The following is a 23,153-nucleotide window of genomic DNA, read 5'->3' as shown; positions in this document are numbered from 1 at the left end:
CAATTCCTAAACAACAGGCAGAAAACCCACTGGGAAGAATTCAACAGTGTTTCAGCTTGCTGGATGGAACAATTACTCCTCAATTCCCTGCACACTGGTTTTTTTGGGGGGCGGGGTTCTACACACACTCACCCCCAGCTCAAGTTTGGGGAGTTTGGATGTAAGGAGAGGAGAAGGGGAGAAAGTCCTGCTGCACGAACAAAAGTTGTTCTGCTGACAGTATTCATTTCCAGGTGATTTCGGGGGGAGTTGGGAACCCGCTATTCTGGGGCACGTTCTCAATTCAGGCAAGGCAACAGTGCCCCATGCAAACGGAGTGTGTGACATGCTCTCCAAACCTCAGCAACATGAGCAACTGCCATAGCAGACAGACGGGTGTTTCTTGGCAGATGATCTCATGTGGAAAGGGTTCTTTGAAGACAGAAAATGTGAGCACCACTGTGAGCATTCAGGTCCCAGGTGTTGAATATGTCCCACACTGAAATGTCAGAGGTATGTTCATAGGTGAGATCTCTGCAAAATACTTTAAAGGGCATTCAGGAGGTTACCTGCTTCAAAAACCCTTCTAAGCAGAAAAGAGACATGCAGAAGCTAACATTGCTTTAATTCTCTTCTCTCAGGTGTCAGGTGAAATGTTTTATTTCTTGTGGAAAGAACTTTCCATAGGCAATGGAAGGTATGGATGTGCTCTAGTCGGAACTGCCATGTACCCTTCCTAGTATGAAGTGCAATGCTCTTGAAATTCCATTGGAATCAGTGGGAGAAAAGTATCTCACTTTGCCTAGATTGCATCCTTGATAAGTTTACAGTTACAGACTACGCCTTTGATTCCTGGAATGTTACAGTTTGTGTCAGATGCTTTTAGGTTTTTAATGACTTCCTTGCTCAGTCCGTGTTTCAGTGGAGTAAAACTGAATGTGGATTTGCCAGTTCGTTATGTGATAAATTGGCAAAACGTGGAGCAAAATGGCAAATAGGGGAACGATACATGGCTGTTTACTTCACTTTCTAGAACTCGGCTTTGTAATATGTTCTTCACACTATTTTTCTGCCGGTTTCATAACTTGTAGCATTTGATACTCGAATTTTGACTGATCGGACGTGTGCTGAAGTCAAGGAGTGTGCAGTTTCTCAGCAGGAGAGGTTTTAATTTCTCGGAGTGAATGAGAAGAAGGTGGCAGAGTGTACTAATTCTCATGCGCTACCCTGTCCTGAGGAAACAAGACGCCTTTTGTGTGCATCTTGGATTAACAAGCTTGTGTTTCTATTCACCAGATAAAGCCACCAATCCTCTGAATAGGCAAGAAGACTGGGAGTACATCATTGGCTTCTGCGATCAGATCAACAAAGAACTTGAAGGGTGTGTGTCCAGAATTCAAACCCCATTGCAAGGTTTTGTAGAAGTAATTTTAAATAACCTTGGGTGCTTTGATGCTTAATTTAATGTGTTAATTTAATGTGAAATTGTTATATAGGGACAGGCAGCTGAGATTTTATGTAGACAATTTTGTTCCACTCCTAAAATCTGGAAGTTTTAAAGGTTTTTGTTTTTTTCAGGGTATGCTTGCAGATAAAATGTTGGAAAGTGTGAATGCAGCTTATGTATTTAAGCTGCAAAAGTGAAGCCTATGTCATTTGAATCACATAGTTTTTCACCTGTTTACCCCTGCCTGTTTCCTACCCCTGCCTTCGTTGTTTCCTTTGTGTCGATTTCTAGATTGTAATCTTCTTGAGGTATGAACCATTCTGTCCTCTCCTTCTTTGTAAAGCATCATCTACACAGACAGCACAACTAACTAAATAAATAAATAAGCAAATAAATAAATAAATAAATAAGTAAATAAGTAAATAAGTAAAAAAATGAATGATTTCAGTCCACAGATAGCTGTGAGATTGCTGGCTCATAAAATCCAGTCACCACAGGAATGGGAAGCAGTCCAGGCCTTGACTGTAAGTGTTCTTTAACTCTGTTTTTAAAATTCTGTCCACTATCTGTGTATTCAGAAAACATAATTTCAACCAGTGTCTGTTGGGGTCTGCACAGGTAGTCTCCTATGCAGACATGACATCCAGTTGTAAGGGCCAATTAGTACAATGACAATTCTAATTATCTTCCCTGTACAGTCATACCTCGGAAGTCAAACAGATTACGAGTCAAACATTTTGGCTCCCGAACGCCGCAAACCCAGAAGTGAGTGTTCCGGTTTGTGAATGATCTTTGGAACCCGAATGTCTGACACGGGTTCTACAGCTTCTGATTGGCTGCAGGAACCTCCTGCAGCCAATCAGAAGCCACACCTTGGTTTCCGAATGTTTTGGAAGTCAAACGGACTTCTGGAACGGATTTTGTTCGACTTCTGAGGTACGACTGTACAGTGTTTCTGTAAAAAGCAGTCAGGTTCTGTTTAAGTGCACAGTCCAATATTTAAGTAACCAGAAGAAAATCACCAGGGGACTTGGGTTGGTTTCCTGGGGAGTCTTGCCTTATGCCAAGCACAGGTAATGTTTGAAGGTTTCATAGGTAACCTGTGACTAATTTAGGGATCTCTATTCGGATAGGTCCATCCTGAAACTTAGATTTATCTTGTGTGTATATGTGCATTTTACTTGATTGCAGGTGCTGGAAGCTTGCATGAAGAACTGTGGGCAAAGATTTCACAACGAAGTAGGGAAGTTTCGTTTTTTAAATGAGCTGATTAAAGTTGTGTCTCCCAAGGTTAGTATGGTTTGCTTTTTCTACACTTGTTTATATGTCTCATTTGCTTAAATCCATAAAACATGTTGTGCATCAGATTCCACTGGAATCAGCTGGGCTGTTAGTAAATAAATAACATTTGCACACTTCAGAATGTTCCTCACTTTCTCTTGACCATTTATTCTCAGTCTGGAATCATTCGTGCTTGTCCTCAACATGACACTTTCAGACTGATTCTAAATCCTGCTGTCCACAAGTTTGGGTGTGGTTACTTCATACACATTTCAAAAAACCCTCCCTTTTATTAGACTATTGACACCATCTCCTCCTTGCCCCTGCCCCAGGGAAGAAGTAGTGATTGCAATCTTGGTATACGCTCCCCCACAATGTAAATACAGTGGTACATTGGTTTACGAACTTAATCTGTTCCGGAAGTCCGGTCTTAAACCAAAGCAGTTTTAAACCAAGGCATTCTTTTCCGTAGAAAGTAATGGAAAATGGATTAATCCATTCCAGATGATGAAAAGCAATCCCTAAAACAGCAATTTCACATGAATTTTACTATCTAACAAGACCATTTCTGGGTTAGGGTTAATTTTAGGACTGGGTTAGGTTTAGGGTAAGGATTAGAATTAGGGTTAGGGTCAAGGTCAGTGTCATTTTATGTTTTCTTGTGATTTTGATTCATTTCCAGTTGGTTTGCTGGGGAGCGCCTGGCTGCCTTCAGGTGGTGTAAGGGCTCCAAGATGCAGCTTCCGGGCTGCCTCCACCTTCCCCGACCCCCACAACTATTCAGCCTGGCTGCCTGCAAGCAGGAGCAGGGCAAGGATCTCTCAGCTGTGAAGGGAGGCTTCACGCTGCCTATCCGAGCAGCCCTGATCCCAACTCCTACTTGCGTGCAAGCAGGAGGGGGCAGGGATATCTCAGTTAGGCAGCGCGAAGCCTCCCTTCCCAGCTGAGGGATCCCCGCCCCTCCTGCTTGCACACAAGTAGAAATGGGATTGGGGCTGCTCTGATGGGAAGGGAGGCATCGTGCTGTCTATCAAAGTGGAACAATGTGCCTTTGTGCCGTGGAGGGAGGTTTGGGTTGCCGCTCTCAGCCCTCCTTCTCCGCCTTCCATGCCTGACCCACTGCTCACTGCTTTCCCCCCACTGCTGCCACCAAAGAATCAGCAACTCACAGCTGCCCAGGTTCCTAGAGAAAGGAGAGAGAAGCCCCAGAGGACAGGGAGATGTGGCGTTACCCCCGAAAGTCAGTTCGTATACCAAAAAAACCCTGCAACCCAGAACACTCATTTCCGGGTTTGAAGTGGTCATAATCCAAAATGTTTGTTAACTTAGACTGTTCGTAACCTGAGGTACCACTGTACAACATCCCTGCCTTGCTGGCACTGCCTACATCCATTTTCATCTCTTTTAAAATGGACACAATCAAAATTGCAAAATCAAGATGTATTTTCAGATCAAGACCCAATTTCTCAAGAAGAGCTTTTCAGGGGCAAAAAATATGCAGCAGATTCGAATCATGTTTGGACTACATAGAAAAAACAAGTACTCTGTCTTCATGGACCCTAGAGTAAAATATTATATGTACATAGCCTGTATTTCTCAGACACAGAAACTGTTTTGACCCACAACTCACATACCTAATGGTTCAAAGTAGGTTCTTTTATGTGAGGACAGAGAAACCAACATCTTTCACCTTCTTGGCTATTCTTGCAGTACCTGGGAGACAGAGTGTCAGAGAAGGTCAAAAGCAAAATAATTGAGCTGCTGTACAGTTGGACGGTGGCTCTGCCAGACGAGTCCAAAATCAAAGACGCCTACTACATGTTGAAAAGACAAGGTGGGAAACAATTTCCTTCTTCAGCCTTTCATATACTGATTAAGCTGCTGTTCAGCGGCACTTTATAATTTTGTGACCTCAGAGGTAGTAGCTTCTGCACACCTAGACACTGAACCAGTTTGATCAAGAGTCATGCTGCCTTATCCTGCCCATTGCAGAATCTTAGCTGAGCTGTAGGGTTCAGTGCTGTGATGATTATGGCCCTGTCTGCCTATTTTGTTACCATTGATTTCCAACCCATACACCAGCTGCTTATTTTTTTGTCCCTCGCTCCTAATGCTTCGTTTGAGGTCACATGATAATCAGGAAGTGTCAGGCAAGTAAGAGAACCCAAGGCAAGCTCACACGCTCAAGGGCACAAACATGGGCTTACAAGATCATGAGAGGGAGCAAGTCTTAAAGACATCCCAAAGTGAATTACAGGAGTTCAGCTGCAGACAGAAAAGCCCATCATAGCCTGTCATCAGGTGAGCTGCATACTGACAGTCAGTAGGAATGAGACTCAGAACAGCGTCTGGTTCTTGTCTGCTAATTGTATAAGGCACTGTAGCCTTTTACCTACCTTCTGAGATGGCAGTCCACTAAGAGCACCATTTGCAGGTAGCAGACCCTAGTTCAATGCATTAAGATGGCTTTAATAGGATAGAGCTTGCTGGGTTTTTTGTGTGCAGGCAACTGGCAGTGAACAAGCAAACCCAGAGAGCTTTCCTGTAAAGAGTGACAATGTTTTTCTTCCTTTTTGCATCCAGGCATTGTGCTGTCTGACCCTGTAATTCCTGCAGAGAGTACCCTAATCCCCTCCCCTCCAGCTCGTCCCAAAAACCCTGTGTTTGATGATGAAGAGAAATCCAAGGTAAAGCTAACTGCAAAAATTAGCACTGTAATTCTTAGAACTTGGCAACAGCTGAGGCATCTTCTAGCGCTTGACAAAGGATAGCAAATATAAAGATCTAAACCACCGTCACCCCTCAATCTGGTTTGCTATAATTTTTTTAAAAAATGTCCAAGGTTCAAATGTTTTGAGTAGTTCCTATTTCTCACGAGTGTCGTAGCACGACAACTTAACGTTTTGGAAGTTTTCACAAATGCTTTTGTATCTTACAAAATGTGTTTAACTCCTTGTTGCCTCTTTGTGTTGACGGCGGAGGAGGCTTGCCTCTTCTGCATGTAGAGTAGCAGTGAATCTCTCAGGAATACTCGGCTGACTTTAGCCAGCCATGACCCTAGGGGTCCCTTCCAACTCTGCAGTTCTATGATTAGCTTCATTTAAATTTCTCTTTACTGTTTGCTGAAAGAAAGGGGACAAGAGCGTGTTATGGTCTTTAAACTATGAAAAAAAATGAAGCCTGGGAAAGCCCTGCATGGCTTTACTGAAGAAAATGTAAGATGTGTTGTGTATGTATGTGAACAGGAGAGGATGATGAAGTTTGCAATTAATAATAATAATAATAATAATAATAATAATAATAATAACAACAACAACAACAACAATAATGGTATTTGTACAGCACTTTCCCTAAGGACTTAAGAGCTTCACTTTCATTTCCCCTGTCATCCATACAACACTCCTATAAGTAAACCAGTCTTATTATCCCCGTTGGCAGATGAGAGGGAGAGAGGAATTAAACTAATTTAAGGCTGGGAATTTAGAAACCTTATAACTAGTTTGTACTAGTGGAAGTTTTAGAAAGATGTAATTTAGGATTTAGTAATGTGCATGCTTAATTGGTGGCTGTTTGGTTAGTATTCTTTTTTCCATTTATATACTCCTCTTATATTCCATTTATACATTTTCAAACTCTAGTTATTGCTGAGTTTATATAGTTTTATCATTCCTATGCTTTGATTTAAATAGATCTTTCCAATTTATTTTATTTTTGGTCTGACTCCGGTCCCTTTCTGATTACCATTGCCACCTCACTGGAGCGAAACTTAAGAACGTACACTCTCAGTAGTGACTCACCTAGAGCACTCAGTGAGTTTAGGCCTGAGCAGGGATTTCCAAGTCACGGCTCATGCTCTTGAACATGGTGCAGATTCCAGCACTTCTGCACATTGAGGGTCTTCTTGTTTGGCTATTGCAACAGACTTTCTGCTTGCACAGTGGAACTTTTCCCTCTTCTGCTCTCCCCTGCAGCTCCCCACAGACCCTCACCCTCCAGAGCAGACTTTGAGGATGTGTGGGGAGAAGAAGGGGAAGTCCCATTGTGTGAATAGAACTCTGCATGCACAGGATTGGACGCAACCCAGAAGGACTATTGCTGCTGTCTCGAGAGAGGACGGAATAGAAGTGGGTGTCAAATGGACACTCTAAAGCTGAGATGAGTAATTTAAAGTGCACTTTCTTGTCTTACTCCTCTTGCTAAATGAACCTCATCCCTAGCTGTAGTTGTCATAGAGTGCCTCTGCACCAACCATGCTGAGGTTGGGGCAGACCAGTGACAATCCAACATTGGCTCCCTTCAACCCCGGTCCTGATTCTGAAGTAGCTGGTGATGAACTGCTGTCAGCTTCCCCTATCGGAGCACTGAAACCACTAGCCTGAGCAAGTTAATATGATGTACATTCCAATAGCATCCACGTTTCTTGCTTCTGTTCTAATGTGTTCTGTTCTAATGTGTTCTAATGTGCGGACAAGGAGCAATGGTTCCAAACTACAAGAAAGAAGATTCCACCTAAACATTAGGAAGAACTTCCTGACAGTAAGAGCTGTTCGACAGTGGAATTTGCTGCCAAGGAGTGTGGTGGAGTCTCCTTCTTTGGAGGTCTTTAAGCAGAGGCTTGACAACCATATGTCAGGAGTGCTCTGATGGTGTTTTCCTGCTTGGCAGGGGGTTGGACTCGATGGCCCTTGTGGTCTCTTCCAACTCTATGATTCTATAATTCTATCAGAGTGCCAAAAGTTGGATGCTTCAAAGACAAATCAAAACTTGGTTAATGCAAGCATAAGGTATCAATTCCTCAACTGAGAATCTGCAAAACCAGGAAAAGTTCTGTCACTCCTAAAACACTTTTCCTAAAAGTTTTTTTCCCTTTTTGCAGCTTTTAGCTAAACTGTTAAAAAGCAAAAATCCAGATGATTTGCAAGAGGCAAACAAGCTTATTAAATCTATGGTGAAAGAGGTGAGACTGAGCACTTAATCAACATATCTGTAGGGGTGATCATTGTTTGGGGCTTGTTTTGTAATTTTAAGCATTTTTAGAATATTTGAGCCGTACCATTGGGCTGCTATAATGTCAGAAGACCTGAATATCTGTGCTGTCTGTAAACAATGCTCTGGTTTCCTTCCTGAGTGAAACCCAAGTTCTTACCCAGGTTTGATGCTGCAATTAGAGTTTGCATAGTAAACTAAGAAAAGCTGCTCAGTGATTTATAGCCCCCCTTTGCTTGGTATTCCTTGGGGTTACTGATAGCTGCCGATGCCCTAGTCCTTTTCCTGCTCATCCTCCCAGTCACAGCCCTACGCTGTGCAGAGCTAAGTGTGCTTCCTTCCATTGAAATTGGTGGGCTTAGGCATGCCTAACTCAGCTGTGCTTAGGATGGGGTTTGGGGTACAAGTTGCAAGGACAGAAGTTCCCTTTTCCTCTGGTGCCATAGGCTGTCCTTGTCTTCGTTGGGTATGGCATTCCTGTCTCTGATTTCCTCTGATCTTACGTTGGCCTTTTGCATTTCCCCCCCCAAAGAAAAGCACGAAAGCTGCTTTGAAAATAGACATGCAGCATTTCTGAAAGGCTCAGGGAGCACAAGGGGCAAGGAGTTGTCTGGTTGTTCAGAGTTAACAGGCCCTTCTTGCGGAGACCAGATGCAAAGAAGGACTAGAGCACCTGTGCCTTTAATGGCTGCCTGGAAGAGATAATGTGGGCAAGTGTACCTTTTCTCACTCCTGCAAAGTGAGTTGCAGCTGCCAAAACTCCCCTCTTCTAGGCAACGATTCCAGTTACAAGAGCTTTGTTCTCCTGCTCGTTTGGTCATCCTCGCTTCATTTCGCATGGCTTCCTGTTTCTCCCCATGATCTATGTATCCCTTTCCCCCTCTAGTTCAATATATAATTTGCTCCTACCATTTTACCTAATTTTGTGCAAACATACCTAGGAGTAAATCCCACTGAATAAAGGAGTGGGGTGGGGGTCTTATTACTATGGATTGAGAGTTGCCTGTTTTGCAAATGTATCCCCAGAAGTCAAAGCTTCAGGACTATTTTGATAGCAGAAGGTAGGGGCTCTGTAGACAGAATTCTGTAACCACTGGTGATAAGTAACCAGACTTCTGGATTCTTCAAGCCAACTTGTCCTGGACAGTAGCGGAAGAACAAAGGAAAGACTCATATTACCTCTTTTGCTTTAAAATTTGAAGGATGAGGCACGCATACAGAAAGTCACAAAGCGCATGCACACGTTGGAGGAGGTGAACAACAATGTGAAGTTGTTGAACGAGATGCTGGTTCACTACAGCAAAGAAGACTCTTCGGAGGCTGACAAAGAGCTGATGAAGGTGAGTGTGAGTTCTCTGCTGGTAAAACCTTGAGTGCTTGTTACCCTCTGATTTTCTTTTGACTTCCATCTCCCAACATGAAGGAATTTTATAGCCCAGCTTCCCCTGCAAAAATAGGTGTGGGCACCTGTCGCCCCAGTTTCTTCTGGGGAGGAAAAAACTTAAACACATAGCAGAGTTTCCAGACAATAGACCAGAGGCAATTGTACTTCATCCAGCGGAGATTTACTTCTACTGAAGGCAAATGAGCATAATGGTCACAAATCCAGTACATGCAGGGTTGGCACAGTCCATAAAAATTGATTTGCAGCACTTACAATAAAATTTACAAAAACGTATAATAAGACTAAACCTTAACACTATAGCATACAGAACAGGACACCAGAACAAAGGAGAGAGAAAGTGAAAGTAAAACCCAGGCTCCTTCTGGCTTATATTTATAGTCAACAAGATCATAATTGGAAAAGATAAAAGAACCAGTTCAAGCCAGCTGTACTCATCTTCTCTATACCCCAAACAATCATGAAGCTTCTTTCATACAGAGAAGCTTCCAGAAACCTCTTGAATGAATTAGAATAAGAAAAATCTCTACACATCAGATCAATACTTTCTGCACTAAGAAATGCAAACTGACAGCATCACTCAGCTAAGGAGAAGGCAATCGAGGAAAACAAAAGAGACTTTTAATGATTACTGGTTATTTTCAAGATATTTCCAGGTATACAACATTGGGGTACGTTAATTACATTAAAAACAACAACAACCCAAAATGCATAACTATAACAATACAGTGCACATCTATCACCAACATGAAAGAGGAATAGCCAGAGGCAGTCGTTTACACTCAGGTAACACCAACTACTCTTCAGGCACCAGAAGCAATCCAAGAGAAAAGGTGTCTCAGTAATAATGCCAATTAGAAGTTCTTCTGAGTGAGCGGTGTCTGCACAGCACCTCTGACCCGCTACTTAAGTTTAAAAGTGTTGGCAAATATGTCTCTTTTGCTTTCACCCCTTGTGACTCAATGTCTCTGCATCAATTTTTCTGTTAGCGCAAGTGTCCACGTCTTGGACCACCAATATTGTATCGAAATCTTGTGTCAAGCCTTTGCAGTGGTGATGCCTTGGGCTTTTGTGCATAAGTAAATGAGGTTTCAGTACAAAGGCTTGCACATGTCCATTTTGACTCATTGGCCCCTATCTCTCACCTTCTCCCCACCCTTCCCCAGGAGCTCTATGACAGATGTGAAACCAAGAGGCGGACGTTATTCAAACTGGCCAGCGAGACAGAGGATAATGACAGCACTCTGGGTAAAACGATAAGTTTTTCTTTGCAGGACCGGAGGTAAACTGGGACATGCTTTTGCCTTAATAGGTGGTTAAAAGCCTGGATATTATGTATAATGTCAGCTGAAAAGAATCTATAATCCATATAGGTAAGTCAGAGGTGTTGGATAGAATATCAGATATATATCATAGGAAGCTGCCTTATACAGAGTAAGACCACTGGTCCATCTTTATCAATATTGTCTACACTGGCTGGCAGCAGCTCTTCAAAGTTTCAGGCAGGAGTCTCTCTCTGACGTACCTGGAGATGCTGGGAATTGAGCCAGATATCTACTGCATGGAAAGCCAGGGCTGTGCCACAGAGCTATGGCCCTCCCCCAACCACCAAATCTTCCTTCGTGTACATAAATCCTAAATATTGATAGCAGAAATGGATGTGGCAAAAGCCAGAGAAGCATATAACCGCAGCACCTACAAAGGCAGTGCTGTTAGGGGTGGGTGGATTTCTTTGCCGTGGAAATGAATGAAACCAAATGAGCTGGTCCCGTTCCTAGCCTGAGAAAGCATTGCTGAAGATGAAGTTATTTACACTGGTCGTTTACTGTTTGTGTCTCCGTTACAGGCGACATCCTGCAGGCTAGTGACAACTTATCACGCATAATAAATTCCTATAAAAGAATTATTGAGGGGCAAGTCGTCAATGGTGAAGTGGATATTCCTGGGCTGCCTCCAACAGATGGTGAGTCATATTTTTCAGGAGCAACACCGGCCCTTCTATGAAATATCATGTTTCCCAGCTTTTGTATAATCTTAAAATTATATGTCACTTACAATACAGAAGTACTTCCTAATCCCTTGTTCTAAATTGTTAAGTCTTTTTACAAATAACAACTCTTCCTTTCTGGATTGCTGCTCACCGTAATCAAATCCCAAGGTGAAGAATTTAGCAGAGACTTTTAGCCCCAGTTCAATGGCAACACAATTGTCTTTAAGCCTCCAAAAAGGATGCTGGTGTCTTCTTACAACTATCTGATCACGCTATTTTAGACAAGACAGGGATATCCTAGAGAAATGGCAATTCTAAGATGATTCAATCTGCTTATATGATACATACAGTGTGCTTTGAAGCAGTGGGTGGGAGTGGAATCAGGATATCTCAGCATGGATATGTTTTGCTCCTTCAAGATCCCTCTGTACAGGGCCAGCTGCAATGAAAGTGGTTTTTCATAGAGGAGCTCCACAGGTCTGCTTCCGAGATTAACACTGACACATATACCCAGAAATGATTTATGGGTATAGATATGCAAAAGAAAAAGTGGGTGCAAAACTGGCACCAGAAAGGGCAAATATTCAGAGGGGAGAGGGAGAACATTTCAGCTTCCGAGGACGTTCTGTTCATGATTGTCAAGTGGCCTTTCTTGAACAAAGGATTCCAGAGTGAAACCATTGACTTACAACAGGGGCAGGGAGTTGGATCCTGACTTCCACCCTCTGCAGGCTAACTTTGACAGGTGGGCATGGTTGCCCAGCTGTCAGTCACCTGACATCATTATGATTCCAGCTGATTAGCAGTTAACAGCAAGCCCCTTTGAAGTTCATTTGCAGGCCTGTTTGGATTCAAACTGCACCTGCAAACAGACAAAGCGAGGCTCAAGGTGAGCCACTTCAAAAACATTCTGTCTGCGAAAGTGCACCTTCAAAGGGACTTGCTGAAAGAGGGCCCCCCAGCTGCACTAAATCCCCATTGAAGATTCATGAAATGCTATCCTGAGTTATAAACATATGGGGGTTGGGGGGGCTGTCAACAGTGTGGCCAGAAGGAAATTAAATGCAGAAAGCTACAGATGATGCTAAGTTGGTGTTTAGTTGTTGGTAACAGACATTGATTAGCTGAGAGGTTCTAAGAGGGAGCATCTTTGCATTCCTGATCAGGTTTCCAGGAAGACAAAGACTGAGAGTAAACGCTCACATGGGAATCTGAGCCAGGTAAAAGCTGCCTCCTTTCTAATGGGGATCATTGTTTGGCTCCAGCTGTCAGTAATCTCTTAACCAGAAAATTGCCAAGAGCCTCCCTAACTACTCTGAACTTACATTACAAAAGGCCTGGCCAGTTCAGACCAGTCAGACCATTGTTTAGAAAGGCTTAAGTGGAGCATATAAATTCAGAGACAATGCAGGAGAATAGCTCACCATTTAGGGTTAACTGCAGGGGGTAAGAATACCAGGTGGCCCTGTTGATCTACATCAGAATATGGGGGTTTATCGCAGCATTGTTAATTATCAATTAATAATTTTCTTTAAGATTAGAGAGAGAAGAAATTGCCCAGGAAATGGCCAAGAGCTCCCAGTTCGTACTATCAATGGAAAGAGCTGAATGCAGCCAAAAGTCTGTTTTGAACGTCTTAATAAAATTAGGGGAAGTCTGTTTCTTTTTTTACACAGAGGCATACTTTAATAAAGTCTGAGTGTGTTTCTCCTGCTTCCACGTCCCTCCCCTTCCTTTGTTGTCTCTTTAGTGTCCTTTTTTAAAAAAAGAAAAATATTGTAACCCGCTTTGGATAGAGTCCTGGATTTACCATCCAGGTGTCCTTTACCTGCATAAAGAACTCATAATACATTCTGCCCTAGTACAGCAGTTTCTCAGAAATGAAACCTGGCCCCTTGGGTGAGATGGCCACTCAACACAATGAGGCTTCTAGCTTCTCCTCCCTCTGCCTCAAAAATCCACTCTGGAGAGCAGGAATCTGACATCCCATTGTACAAGTAGGTTTCTGTTAAGGAAAGAGTTGGACATCACTGGGTGCTGTCCGTTGTGTCTACTTGAACACTGTGCAAGGGTGTCAGTCAAGAAATTTGGGCAAAAGTGGTCACTTTTTAGGACCTGGGTATCTTGAGGATAATGGTGTGCACACTCATGGAAGCTTGAGGGACCTGCAGTTCATGTTTGAAGGTTTACTATAGGAGGCATAGCCTGGAGAATTTGAAAACCGATGCTATTCTCAGCAGCATCTAGGCATTTGCACCACCACTGCCCTCCTTGATTTGGATATGTAATATTGTTATATTGTTTGTATGCATTCGTTGCCATATTTTATGTTCTCTCCTCATCACTGTAGGAAGTGATTCTTCCGTTAACATCAGTACACTCATTGACTTGGCGGGACTGGACATTTCTAGTACGCCTCCGCCACCACCGATTCCCCCAACGACGTTGACACCAGCACCGACATTAACTCCAGCTCCAGCCTCGTCAGAAATCCCCATCCTGCCACCTCCCCCTCAGACCATCGGTCACTCCCGGAGTCGTTCGTCGAGCCAGGCAGAAGCCACTTCTGCTCTCTTGACAAGCTCGGCCAATTCCATCTCTTTGCTTGATGAGGAACTGCTGTGCTTAGGTAAGGCAGGTGTGGTTTGGGTGCACTGGCTGTGGAAGGTTTCTGGCTTCTCTTCAGATCATACAAATCTTTCGCCTTTTCCTAAGGGCTTCGGTGGGAGGCACTGCTAAGTAGCTGCTCCACACAGGTTTGCCGGTATTTTTGCTGAGTGTCTGTTGTTCAGAAAACGCCCCCCGTCACACCTCCCCAGAAAGAAATAAAAAAAGTCCCTCCACTTGAATTTACTGGACTGGGTTATCACTGAGAGCTACAGAGAGTGGCATGTCCATAATAAATTATAATAATTTTTTATTTATACCCCGCCCTTCCCGGTTCAAAAACCGGGCTCAGGGCGGCTAACAACAAATTTAAAATACTTAATTGTAAAAGCAGCATAAAATATAGTATAAAAACATGAATAACAATAAAAGTCAAAGTTCAGAAATCAATTTAGGGGAAATCCATCTAATAAACATTAGATAATCACCAGATTATCTAACCTTACCTGTTCTGGAGATACCACTGAACAGGAGGAAGAGCACCATCTGAGAAGTTGCAGAAGTTGGACACCCCTCCATCGTGCCTCACACCCCTCCTTACAGCAGCCAGCTGCTATTGGTGAAGCCGCCAGAAGGGAAAGCAAGAACATCCAGAGATTTAGCTCTAGTATGTTCAGGAAGGTCTGTATAGTTAAAGCCATGGTTTTCCCAGTAGTAATGTATGGAAGTGAGAGCTGGACCAAAAAGAGGGCTGATTGCCAAAGAATGGATGCTTTTGAATTAAGCTGGTGGGGGAGACTCCTGAGAGTCCCATGGACTGCAAGACGATCAAACCTCTCCATTCTTAAGGAAATCGGTCCTGAGTGCTCACTGGAAGGACAGATCGTGAAGCTGAGGCTCCAATACTTTGGCCACCTCATGAGAAGAGAAGACTCCCTGGAAAAGACCCTGATGTTAGGAAAGATGGAGGGCACAAGGAGAAGGGGACGACAGAGGACGAGATGGTTAGACAGTGTTCTCGAAGCTACCAGCATGAGTTTGACCAAACTGCGGGAGGCAGTGGAAGACAGGAGTGCCTGGCGTGCTCTGGTCCATGGGGTCACGAAGAGTCGGACACGACTAAACGACTAAACAACAACAACAACAACAAATGTTCAGGAAGCAGTGTATAAGCCTAATTATCTTTTGAATGCCGCCTTGGGAGGGCTTTGCCTTGAAAGGAGGCATGTTAAGTACCAAGCAGTGCTTTCCCCCCTAGAAAAATAGGTGCCGGCCCTCACCATGAAGTTGTTACAGTAAATGCCACAACAAAGAGGTGCTGGTACTGTGTACCCTTGAGTAACTCCTTTAAAAAACCGCTGGAACTATGAATGAATGAATGAATATAGAATGCAGAGCTTGCATACCGCTGGCTTGTTACATAATAAAATCAATCTGCCTTACAGTCAGAATGAAGCAAAGTTCAGAAGTGACCATATGGAGGATGGATTTGCACTCAGGTGGATCTTTCCCATCTCAATCCGTTGAATAGTTAAATGTTGGTTCAGCTGGGATTGTTCCCTTATTTACACATTTTGCTTGCCTATTCCTTTTGTTCCCTAAAATGTCGTTTTGTGCTTAGGCCTGAATGACCCAGCTCCCACTGCAGCAAAAGAAGCTCCTGAGAGCAGCCAGTGGAACATGTTCCAGGTACTTTGCACTTTGACAGTGTGAATAATTTTGCACTCCCAAGATGTTATCCTTTTTTGATGCTCTGTAAACCAGAGGATTGGTAATGCATGTTAATCTGTCCCGGGCTGGACATTGCTTTCATTTTCTAGCTTGTAATATCATGAGGGGATGTACTGTACCAATAAAGACAAGCCTGCCTTTCCCAGTGGGAGAAATTAGCTTCCCTCTTTCTCCCAACACACACCTTCAACAGCTTTTCTTAGACTGAAATGAGGTGGTGCCTTTTGTGATCTGTCCTGCTTCTGGCCTTAAGTTCTCACTCCCTTTTAGGGCATGCCACCCCTCACCCCCCGACTTTCATTATTATGCTTGCATTATACCAGTTACGCTAATACCTTATTGCCTTCACCAGCTATCATTTCCCAAAAGCCTTTCAATTTTTTACACGTCCACCACAGATGGAGGAACAACCCTTCTATCTGCTTACATTTCCAGCATTTACTTGACACATTTTTATATGTCTCGGCCACATTTTTGTTGACTTTCTGATTTTAAATTGTGGTGTTTTTTTTTAAATTTGAATTAACAGTCATTGTGTGTCTGCTAAATAGTAAAATACAGCAAGTGAGAATAACAACAGGAGGAAAGTTAAACATTTATCAGTGTGTTGCAAAGCACCGTTTTTCACTTGTTTCCTCTGTTGCAGAATGAACCAGTCGATCTGGACTTCTTGAACCCAAAACCAGCTTCCGTTGCCTGTAACTCACCTCTTCTCCCTGCCCTGTCACAGCCCACGGGTAGAACGTCAGCCTCTCTTGCCTCCACATTCACAGCCCCACAGCCTGCCCCTACCTCAGCCCCTTTCATATTCTCTGCTGCGGCACCACTGGGACCATCCAATGCAATATCAGGTGCCCCTGGGTACCTGGGCTCTGCTATGGGAAGTGGTGATCTGCACAACATGGATCCCATAGGACATCTGGATGAGAGCAAAGGGTAAGGTTTTCTCCTCCTTTCTGCTTGGAAATAATTGCTGCTATGAATCAGATTTTCCTCCCCGGCTCTTAGGTGGGACTTCAGTTTCCATTGGTCCCGGCAAGTATGGCCAGTGATCAGGGATGATGGGACCTGTAATCTTAACATGGGAAGAGTTGCAGATTCTCCGCCTTTGCCGTACATCAAGGGCAGATTGAATGAAGGGATGCTTCTGCCCCAGGGCAGAAGATTTGGACACCTCTTCTACCTCGGGAGCAGGGAACTGTATCTGGCCAATTGGCCAGATCACTATTTTCTCCCACACCCCAGGGCTGCCCACCTCTCGGTCACCTGAGAGCACAATGACTTTGCCTTTCGCCTGCCGTGTTTGAAATGCAGCCATGCCAGCAAAGGCACAGTCCACAAACTGCAACTGATGAGCTGATGGCTGGGTCTTGCAAGGCAAAGAAGTGAGAGGCCCGATAGCCATGTGGGTAACTTTGCACAGGGCTTTGCTATTGGTTGACTGGTGGGGCCAGCAAACACTTTTTGACTGAGCCAAGTACCTGCGCCACATGGACATCATTTGTGGCATCTCACTGCCATGCTGCAGGAGATTTTACTTAAGAGGGATTTTGGCAGGCAGGTACTCTACCTCCCCATGTTAATGCAGACGCATTCATTTCTTCATTCAGCCCCATCAATCTGCAGGGCACAGAACCAGGCAGTGGTGGGCAACACTGGCTTTTCAAAGGACAATTGCTATTTGTAGGAGGGAGCAGTTACACATGCTCACTCCAAGTGCTTTATACAGAGTGGGCGGGGGATAGGTGCAGACTAGGTACCAGAGACATTCAATATGTTTCTTTGCATTCATTTTCTTTTTAAACCTGCATTTGTTTTCCGCTCCATTCCAGACCTTCAGCTCAAGCAAACCTAGGTACCTCTGTGTTCCCTGGTGGAGTTGCATTGCCCGCTGCTGCTGCTGCTGCACCTCTTACATCCGCTTCAGGGCTGCCCATTGCAGCTCCAGGAGTCCCTCCACTTCCATACCCAGGCAGCTGCCCTGTCGGGTCAGGAAGCCCCCTCTTCCAGCCAGCCTCCTTCCAGCAACAAGGAAGTCCTCTGAAAGGACCTGAGATCTCCCTGGGCAACGTTCATGTCCCACTGGAGTCCATTAAGCCAAGTAGGCATCACAAATATTTTTTATTGCTTACTGCTGATACTGGATTGCATGTTTCAGTTCATTTAGTTCATCCCCTTTTAAAATCTGGGATTTTTTGGGGGGGGTTATTGGGGTTGTGTTTTTATTTTGATTATATATTTTGTGGTTTTGTGGTTTTGTTTTGTTCTGTGAGCCGCCCTAAGGCCTCCAGGTATAAGGTGGAATATAAATTCAATCAATCAATCAAAGCCTCCTTATTTTCATAATTTGGAGAGTTAGGAATCTTTTTTTTACAAACCCAAGCTATTGTCCTGAAGTCTTTTGGGGGTGTAGAGGGAGAGGGGTTTGGGAACTCTGCATGGCTCCATTCCACTCCCTATTAGGCCCCCTCCCTCAAGGAGAATCATCATGCTTTTAGTGTGACGACGATCTTATGGTTGAAAGGAAAAGCTTTGAAAACTGCTAGCCAGTATTTGCTTCAAGCAGGGATGGGGAGCCTGTGAGCCTCCAGCTGTGTTGGTCTCACCTAGTACATCTTCACATTTGCCTCAAGTTGCTTCCTATCTTCTAGTGGTATTAGTAGGATGTGTGGGTTAGACTACAGTGCAATATCCCAGGTTTCCTGCCAGAATACAATCCAGGCTGGAACAAGGATCACATCTAAGGAAGGTGTATAATTAACCTTTCAAGGACACTGGTGTATCTGGAGCAGACTTATTTCTCTCTGGGGCAAAATCTGCCCAAACAGAAATATATGAAAGTCAAGAGGTTTTTGCACCTACTTTTAGGGACCATCTCATCAGCATCCGCTTTAGAGATGACGCTTTTGTTCAGAATAGAGGCTTTGCAGATTCTCTTAACACAGCTCCCAGCATTCCAAGCATAACCCGGTGCCCTCCCAAGATTTCACTTGCATTGTTGTGTCATGTAAGCACCTTCTCCCCCTTGCAGGCAGCGCTCTTCCTGTGACGGCTTATGACAAGAACGGTTTGCGCATCCTCCTGCATTTTGCCAAGGAGTGCCCCCCCGGGCGGCCTGATGTGTTGGTAGTGGTGGTTTCGATGTTAAACACAGCACCCCTTCCTATCAAGAACATTGTGCTACAAGCAGCAGTGCCAAAGGTACCAAGATGGCCGTTCTCAGGCACCAATAGGGGAAGAGACCAGCATCCTCTTCTTGCTGGAGGAGAGATCAAGAGCTGCTCATCCAGGCAAATCCTGCTGGGTCAGGCGGTTGGGACCAGACTTACTTTCCAGCTGATTCTATCGAGAAGCATATTTTATCTGCTGCAACATTACAGGATAGTTGTTGCAAGCTACTGTCTTAGGCCTCGGTCCTAAGCATCTTTGGTTGGAATAAAATTCCACCGAATCCATGGGGCTTGCATCCATGTAATAAGTTTAGAATTAAGGTGTCAGTTAGTGTCTCCATCCGGTTAAGTCCACTAGACAAATATTTGCTTTTATGGTTTAGTCAGTGCTCAGTAAACACGCCCGCTTCCCTTAATATATTTGTGTTCAGTGATGCAACGTGACTGTTATTTCTGCACAAACCACTGCTCTCGATAAGATTTTCTCCTTTGCTTTTTAATCCGCAGTCCATGAAAGTGAAGTTGCAGCCACCTTCGGGGACAGAGCTAGCTCCATTCAATCCCATCCAGCCGCCAGCCGCGATCACTCAGGTCATGTTGCTGGCAAATCCGAGGAAGGTGAGAAGACTTGCATTCACAATTTCTCCACCTTTTGTTAGAGAAGGGATATTGCCATATTCTACACAATTAGACCATTTAGATCAAATGTTCTGTTTCTGCTCATGGTTGTCTTGAGCAGAGTTGAGAGTGATCTTGCAGCAGACAGACCCCTTTGCTCTGATATCCATGTTCCAAGGGAGTTAAAATTTGAGTCCCAAGTGACAACAGGGAATGGGGAAGCCTACATACCCTTTGTGCTCTTCTGGTGAGCTACCATAATCATCTGGCCAACTGCTGGTGGAAGATAAAAGTGCTGTTTTCTACAATCTAGGATGTTACTGATCTGAAAGGAGGAATTCAACATCATACTAAGGTTCCTCAGGCAAAGCATTTCAGTCTGCCAGGCAGGCAGTTCTCCTCTTCCCCGTGTACTTTTCTGGGGGTTGCCAATTTTGGGGAATGTAGGGTGTGTGCAGGAGGGGGGCATGGTCCCATTGCACAAGCAGAAGTCACTATTCATTTGTGACTCTCAAAGAGGGAAAGACTGGTGCACATCTTACATCTTCCTTGAAATAGCTGTGTTGCACAGTCCATAGTCTGAGAATTAGAGCTACAGCTCTACTTGTAAGATGGAGAGACACATACAGTGGTACCTCGTCGAGCGTCCGTCTCGTTGAGTGCCCGTTCCATCGAATGTCTGCGGCAAACCCATAAGTATCGGAACGGGTTACTTCTGGATTCACTGCTAGCGCATGCGCAACAGCACTAAATCGCACTATGCGCAGAAGCGGCACTTTGTCTAGCGTCCTTTTTGGCTAGACAAAACAAGGTACTACTGTATCTCTCTCTACAATTCTGTATTATACTGTTGTATCAGCAGATTTCTTTTCTGCCTACTGCCACACTTAGGGAATATGAAAGGATGTCCCATGCTTGCTTTTCTTCTGCCTAATGCGTTTTTCAGCTTTACAACTTTGGACAGAACTGGATATAGGATTTGTGCATTGTTCTTTTTCCAGGAATTTGTTGCCCCGGTTTGTAAAGTATCAGACAAACTATTGCTCAGCCCTGCTAGTGCTCAGATAACATTGTGACACGTGCCAACCTTGTTCCAGGCTCCTCTGTCTTTCTACTCTGTATTCTTGACTGCAGCTTTATGTTGTTTCCTTCTTCCTTGCAGGAGAAGGTGAGGCTGAGGTACCGACTGACTTTTGCGTTAGGAGACCAGCCCAGCACAGAAGTGGGGGAGGTGGATCAGTTCCCCCCAGTTGAGCAGTGGGGAAACCTATGACCCAGAGGTACCCCAAAGGGACTGGAACGAATGTGAAATGGAAAGGGCGCAAGTGGTATCCGGCAGCGATATTGAGCTTTGTTTAACGTGTCCTGTCCACTCCACTTGTAGCTTTAGTCCAGAATGTTTCCTGCACTCTGGGGTGAAGCGGTCGGGGGCATGAACACAGAGCATGAACTTGTGTAGGCAGCCACAAGTAGAGGCCTGGGTGGTTTCTTTACTTTGGCCAATCTGGTTCTATCTTCCACTTTGCTAAACTTGAAATCTGATCATTCTGGTGAGCTTCGTAAGCAGAAACGGAGCACTCTTCCCTCACTGTTGGCCAGATGTCTACAAAGGGCTATGATGCCTTCGTAAGTTTCTTTGGGGCAGAGCCCTAACAGATGTTCCTGTGCTCGGTTTTTTGTTTTGTTTTTTATCTCCTTGGTGCCAGAACTTAGGACCACCTGCAGGCTTGCTGGGTAATAAACACAAGCTCCACAAGGGGAGGTTTCTGCCATGACCTGACACTCCAGTTTTCTTTTGTAAGGCAACATCTACCCCAAAAGCCAGCACAGCTCATACAGGTGAATAAAGAAGCTGTATTATTTTATACATGCCACACGTGAGCGTAAAAACACATAGCTCTCAATCTGCTGCCTTTGATTTTATACTTCCAGCTGACTCTGCAATGTGCGCTTTCTAGGCAGCTGCTACATTTTGGTGGCACATGGCTCTACAGTCGGTTTCCCCTCAGCATTCAACAACTGTATTCCATTGGGGGGGGGGTAAAAACTATGACAGAGTCACAAAGGCACAGTTTGTCCACTGCTCTAGTGGGGAGCTTGGGGAGAAAGCGAGGGCATCCACTCTTGGTGCATCTGTCGATCAGGGTCAAAGGTAGGAAATGATGCAGCTAAGACCTTGATTCTTCTTTCAAGGGCAGTATTAGTAGTTAGGAATTATACAATGTACATAGACCTATAGGAAAACACCAGACCTACAGATAAGGGGAAACAGAAGCCATGACAATGCATGTGCTGAATTGATTATATTGTATTTTATTCATTCCAAATATTAAGTGGTTAAGTGCAATTGTCTCCAGGAGGAGATCCCTGTGTTGAGTCAGTCGGACTAATAGTCCAACATATGGCATGTAAGCCATAAAGTGAATATCACTGCTTTGGGTCTAGTAGTCACTTCCTCTGATCTACTACAATTATTTTTGATCTGAAATATCCTTTCAAAAAAACAGTTGTCCTGAACTAATCATTTTGCTTGGTTATGAAGAAAAAAGGCTGTTTAGAAAAAAAATTTAAACTCAAGTAGGCTAAGAATTGCTAGGTGTAATTTTAAGTACTTCTTGCCACTCTGATCTGAAGGTGGAAATCTGGCTTAAGCTGAATTAATCACGTTTCTTAAAAGCTCAGCCAGTCTTACAAACAGCCGTTCTAATTTGCTGGACACCTTGTACTTAACACGGAAGAGATTTAATGGCGACCTGGAACAATTGTCTCCTACAAAGGCTTGGGGTACTCACTGGGCTAAGGATTTATAGGCAGTGCAACCTAATCTGTTGCAGCGTAAAGAGCTTCAGCAGTTATTGGGAGGGTTCAGACTTGTGTACAGTCTTGGAACTGTCCAGAAAGGGACAGACATGGTCCATATGAACAAAAGGAGAGACTTGGGAGGAAAGCTGAGAACAGGGCGGCATTTCTTCTGCCTCTTGATCTGGTCCTCTCCCGTATTTCAGTCTCTCTGTTGTCTCGTTTTTGCTTAGCAAGTCTGCCCAGCTCCCATAGCATATCTATAGAGAGCAGGTTTCACTGCTACAGCTTGCCTATGAGCAAGTCTCTCTCTCTCACTGAGGAAACCAGGGGGGAGGGGGGAAGCACAAGTGCTTTCTCAAGGTCAGCAGTGCTGCCATACCCATGCTGTACAAGCCCAGTAGCAAGATCCCGTCGTCTCACTGTGTGGAAATGTACTGTTAGAAGCTTCAGAAGTTATTTATGAATGTTACTTGTTCATAGGCTGAAGTTGCAGCTTCCTACCAAACACGCAAAAGACTGTAAATATGTCTCGGAAGTACTTGTTTTTCTGCACGTTCAATAAAATTGCTTTCTCTACTCTGCTTCACCTGCCTTGCTGCCAGTTAATACTGTAGGGTGTTCCCCCCATCCCTAACTCCTAGGACTCAACCACATAGTATTGTTTCTCTTAAGAACAATAGTCAGAATAAAACCAGATCCTTCACCAAAGCAGAAGCATCCTGTGATTAAATAATGCTCAGAGTTCAGGTTGGCTGCTACTTAGGAGATGGGGGCTTGGATGAAAGTTGTGTGGTTTATTTTAAAAGCTGAGCTACACAGCTTCATTCAGTGGAATGAGGGGATAGTAAGGATGCCGAAAATTTTCTGTGCCTGCAAATTAGAATTAAAGCTGCTTCTTGGGTAAGAAAAGTTCTAAATAATTTTTATTCCTTGATTCTGCATGAATGGAGATTTGGGTTGGTTTTAGATTATCAAATGGACTAGATCTAGATGTTGATTATTAGGTCACTTTAGGAGGTTACTTACCTTAAGTAATCTTAAGTTGTTGAAGTCTAGGAGAGCAGAAAGCTCAATTTCCATTGAATTCACTGGAAAAAGGAATTTCCTCTTCCACTGTTTTATGTTACAAAAGGCAATTTT

At 44.0% G+C, this 23,153-nt stretch overlaps 1 protein-coding gene across 7 annotated transcripts in view; it reads left to right on the top strand.

Annotated features, from left to right (window-relative positions):
• Positions 1 to 22,693, top strand: part of GGA3 (golgi associated, gamma adaptin ear containing, ARF binding protein 3) — a 30,371-nt gene extending 7,678 nt beyond the window's left edge. For 3 of the 7 annotated variants that reach the window (XM_079965998.1, XM_079965996.1, XM_079965999.1), the window contains exons 2-17: positions 1,276 to 1,360; positions 1,875 to 1,950; positions 2,618 to 2,716; positions 4,418 to 4,541; positions 5,291 to 5,394; positions 7,584 to 7,664; positions 8,896 to 9,033; positions 10,262 to 10,343; positions 10,942 to 11,058; positions 13,436 to 13,714; positions 15,314 to 15,381; positions 16,070 to 16,359; positions 17,256 to 17,524; positions 18,455 to 18,624; positions 19,101 to 19,211; positions 20,374 to 22,693. In XM_079965998.1, coding sequence (XP_079822124.1) covers positions 1,276 to 1,360; positions 1,875 to 1,950; positions 2,618 to 2,716; positions 4,418 to 4,541; positions 5,291 to 5,394; positions 7,584 to 7,664; positions 8,896 to 9,033; positions 10,262 to 10,343; positions 10,942 to 11,058; positions 13,436 to 13,714; positions 15,314 to 15,381; positions 16,070 to 16,359; positions 17,256 to 17,524; positions 18,455 to 18,624; positions 19,101 to 19,211; positions 20,374 to 20,484 — 2,204 coding nt within the window. In that variant the 3' untranslated portion in view covers positions 20,485 to 22,693. Of the gene's footprint in view, positions 1 to 251; positions 493 to 1,275; positions 1,361 to 1,874; positions 1,951 to 2,617; positions 2,717 to 4,417; positions 4,542 to 5,290; positions 5,395 to 7,583; positions 7,665 to 8,895; positions 9,034 to 10,261; positions 10,344 to 10,941; positions 11,059 to 13,435; positions 13,715 to 15,313; positions 15,382 to 16,069; positions 16,360 to 17,255; positions 17,525 to 18,454; positions 18,625 to 19,100; positions 19,212 to 20,373 lie in introns of those variants that run through there. The other 4 variants (XM_079966002.1, XM_079966001.1, XM_079966000.1 and 1 more) reach the window with 3 other exon arrangements.
• The last annotated feature ends 460 nt before the right edge of the window (positions 22,694 to 23,153 follow it).

Source organism: Podarcis cretensis (genome assembly GCF_951804945.1).
Source record: "Podarcis cretensis genome assembly, chromosome: 2".
Lineage (NCBI taxonomy): Eukaryota > Metazoa > Chordata > Lepidosauria > Squamata > Lacertidae > Podarcis > Podarcis cretensis.
The sequence above is the reverse complement of the archived record's forward strand: the minus strand, read 5'-3'. Positions and strand labels throughout refer to the sequence as shown.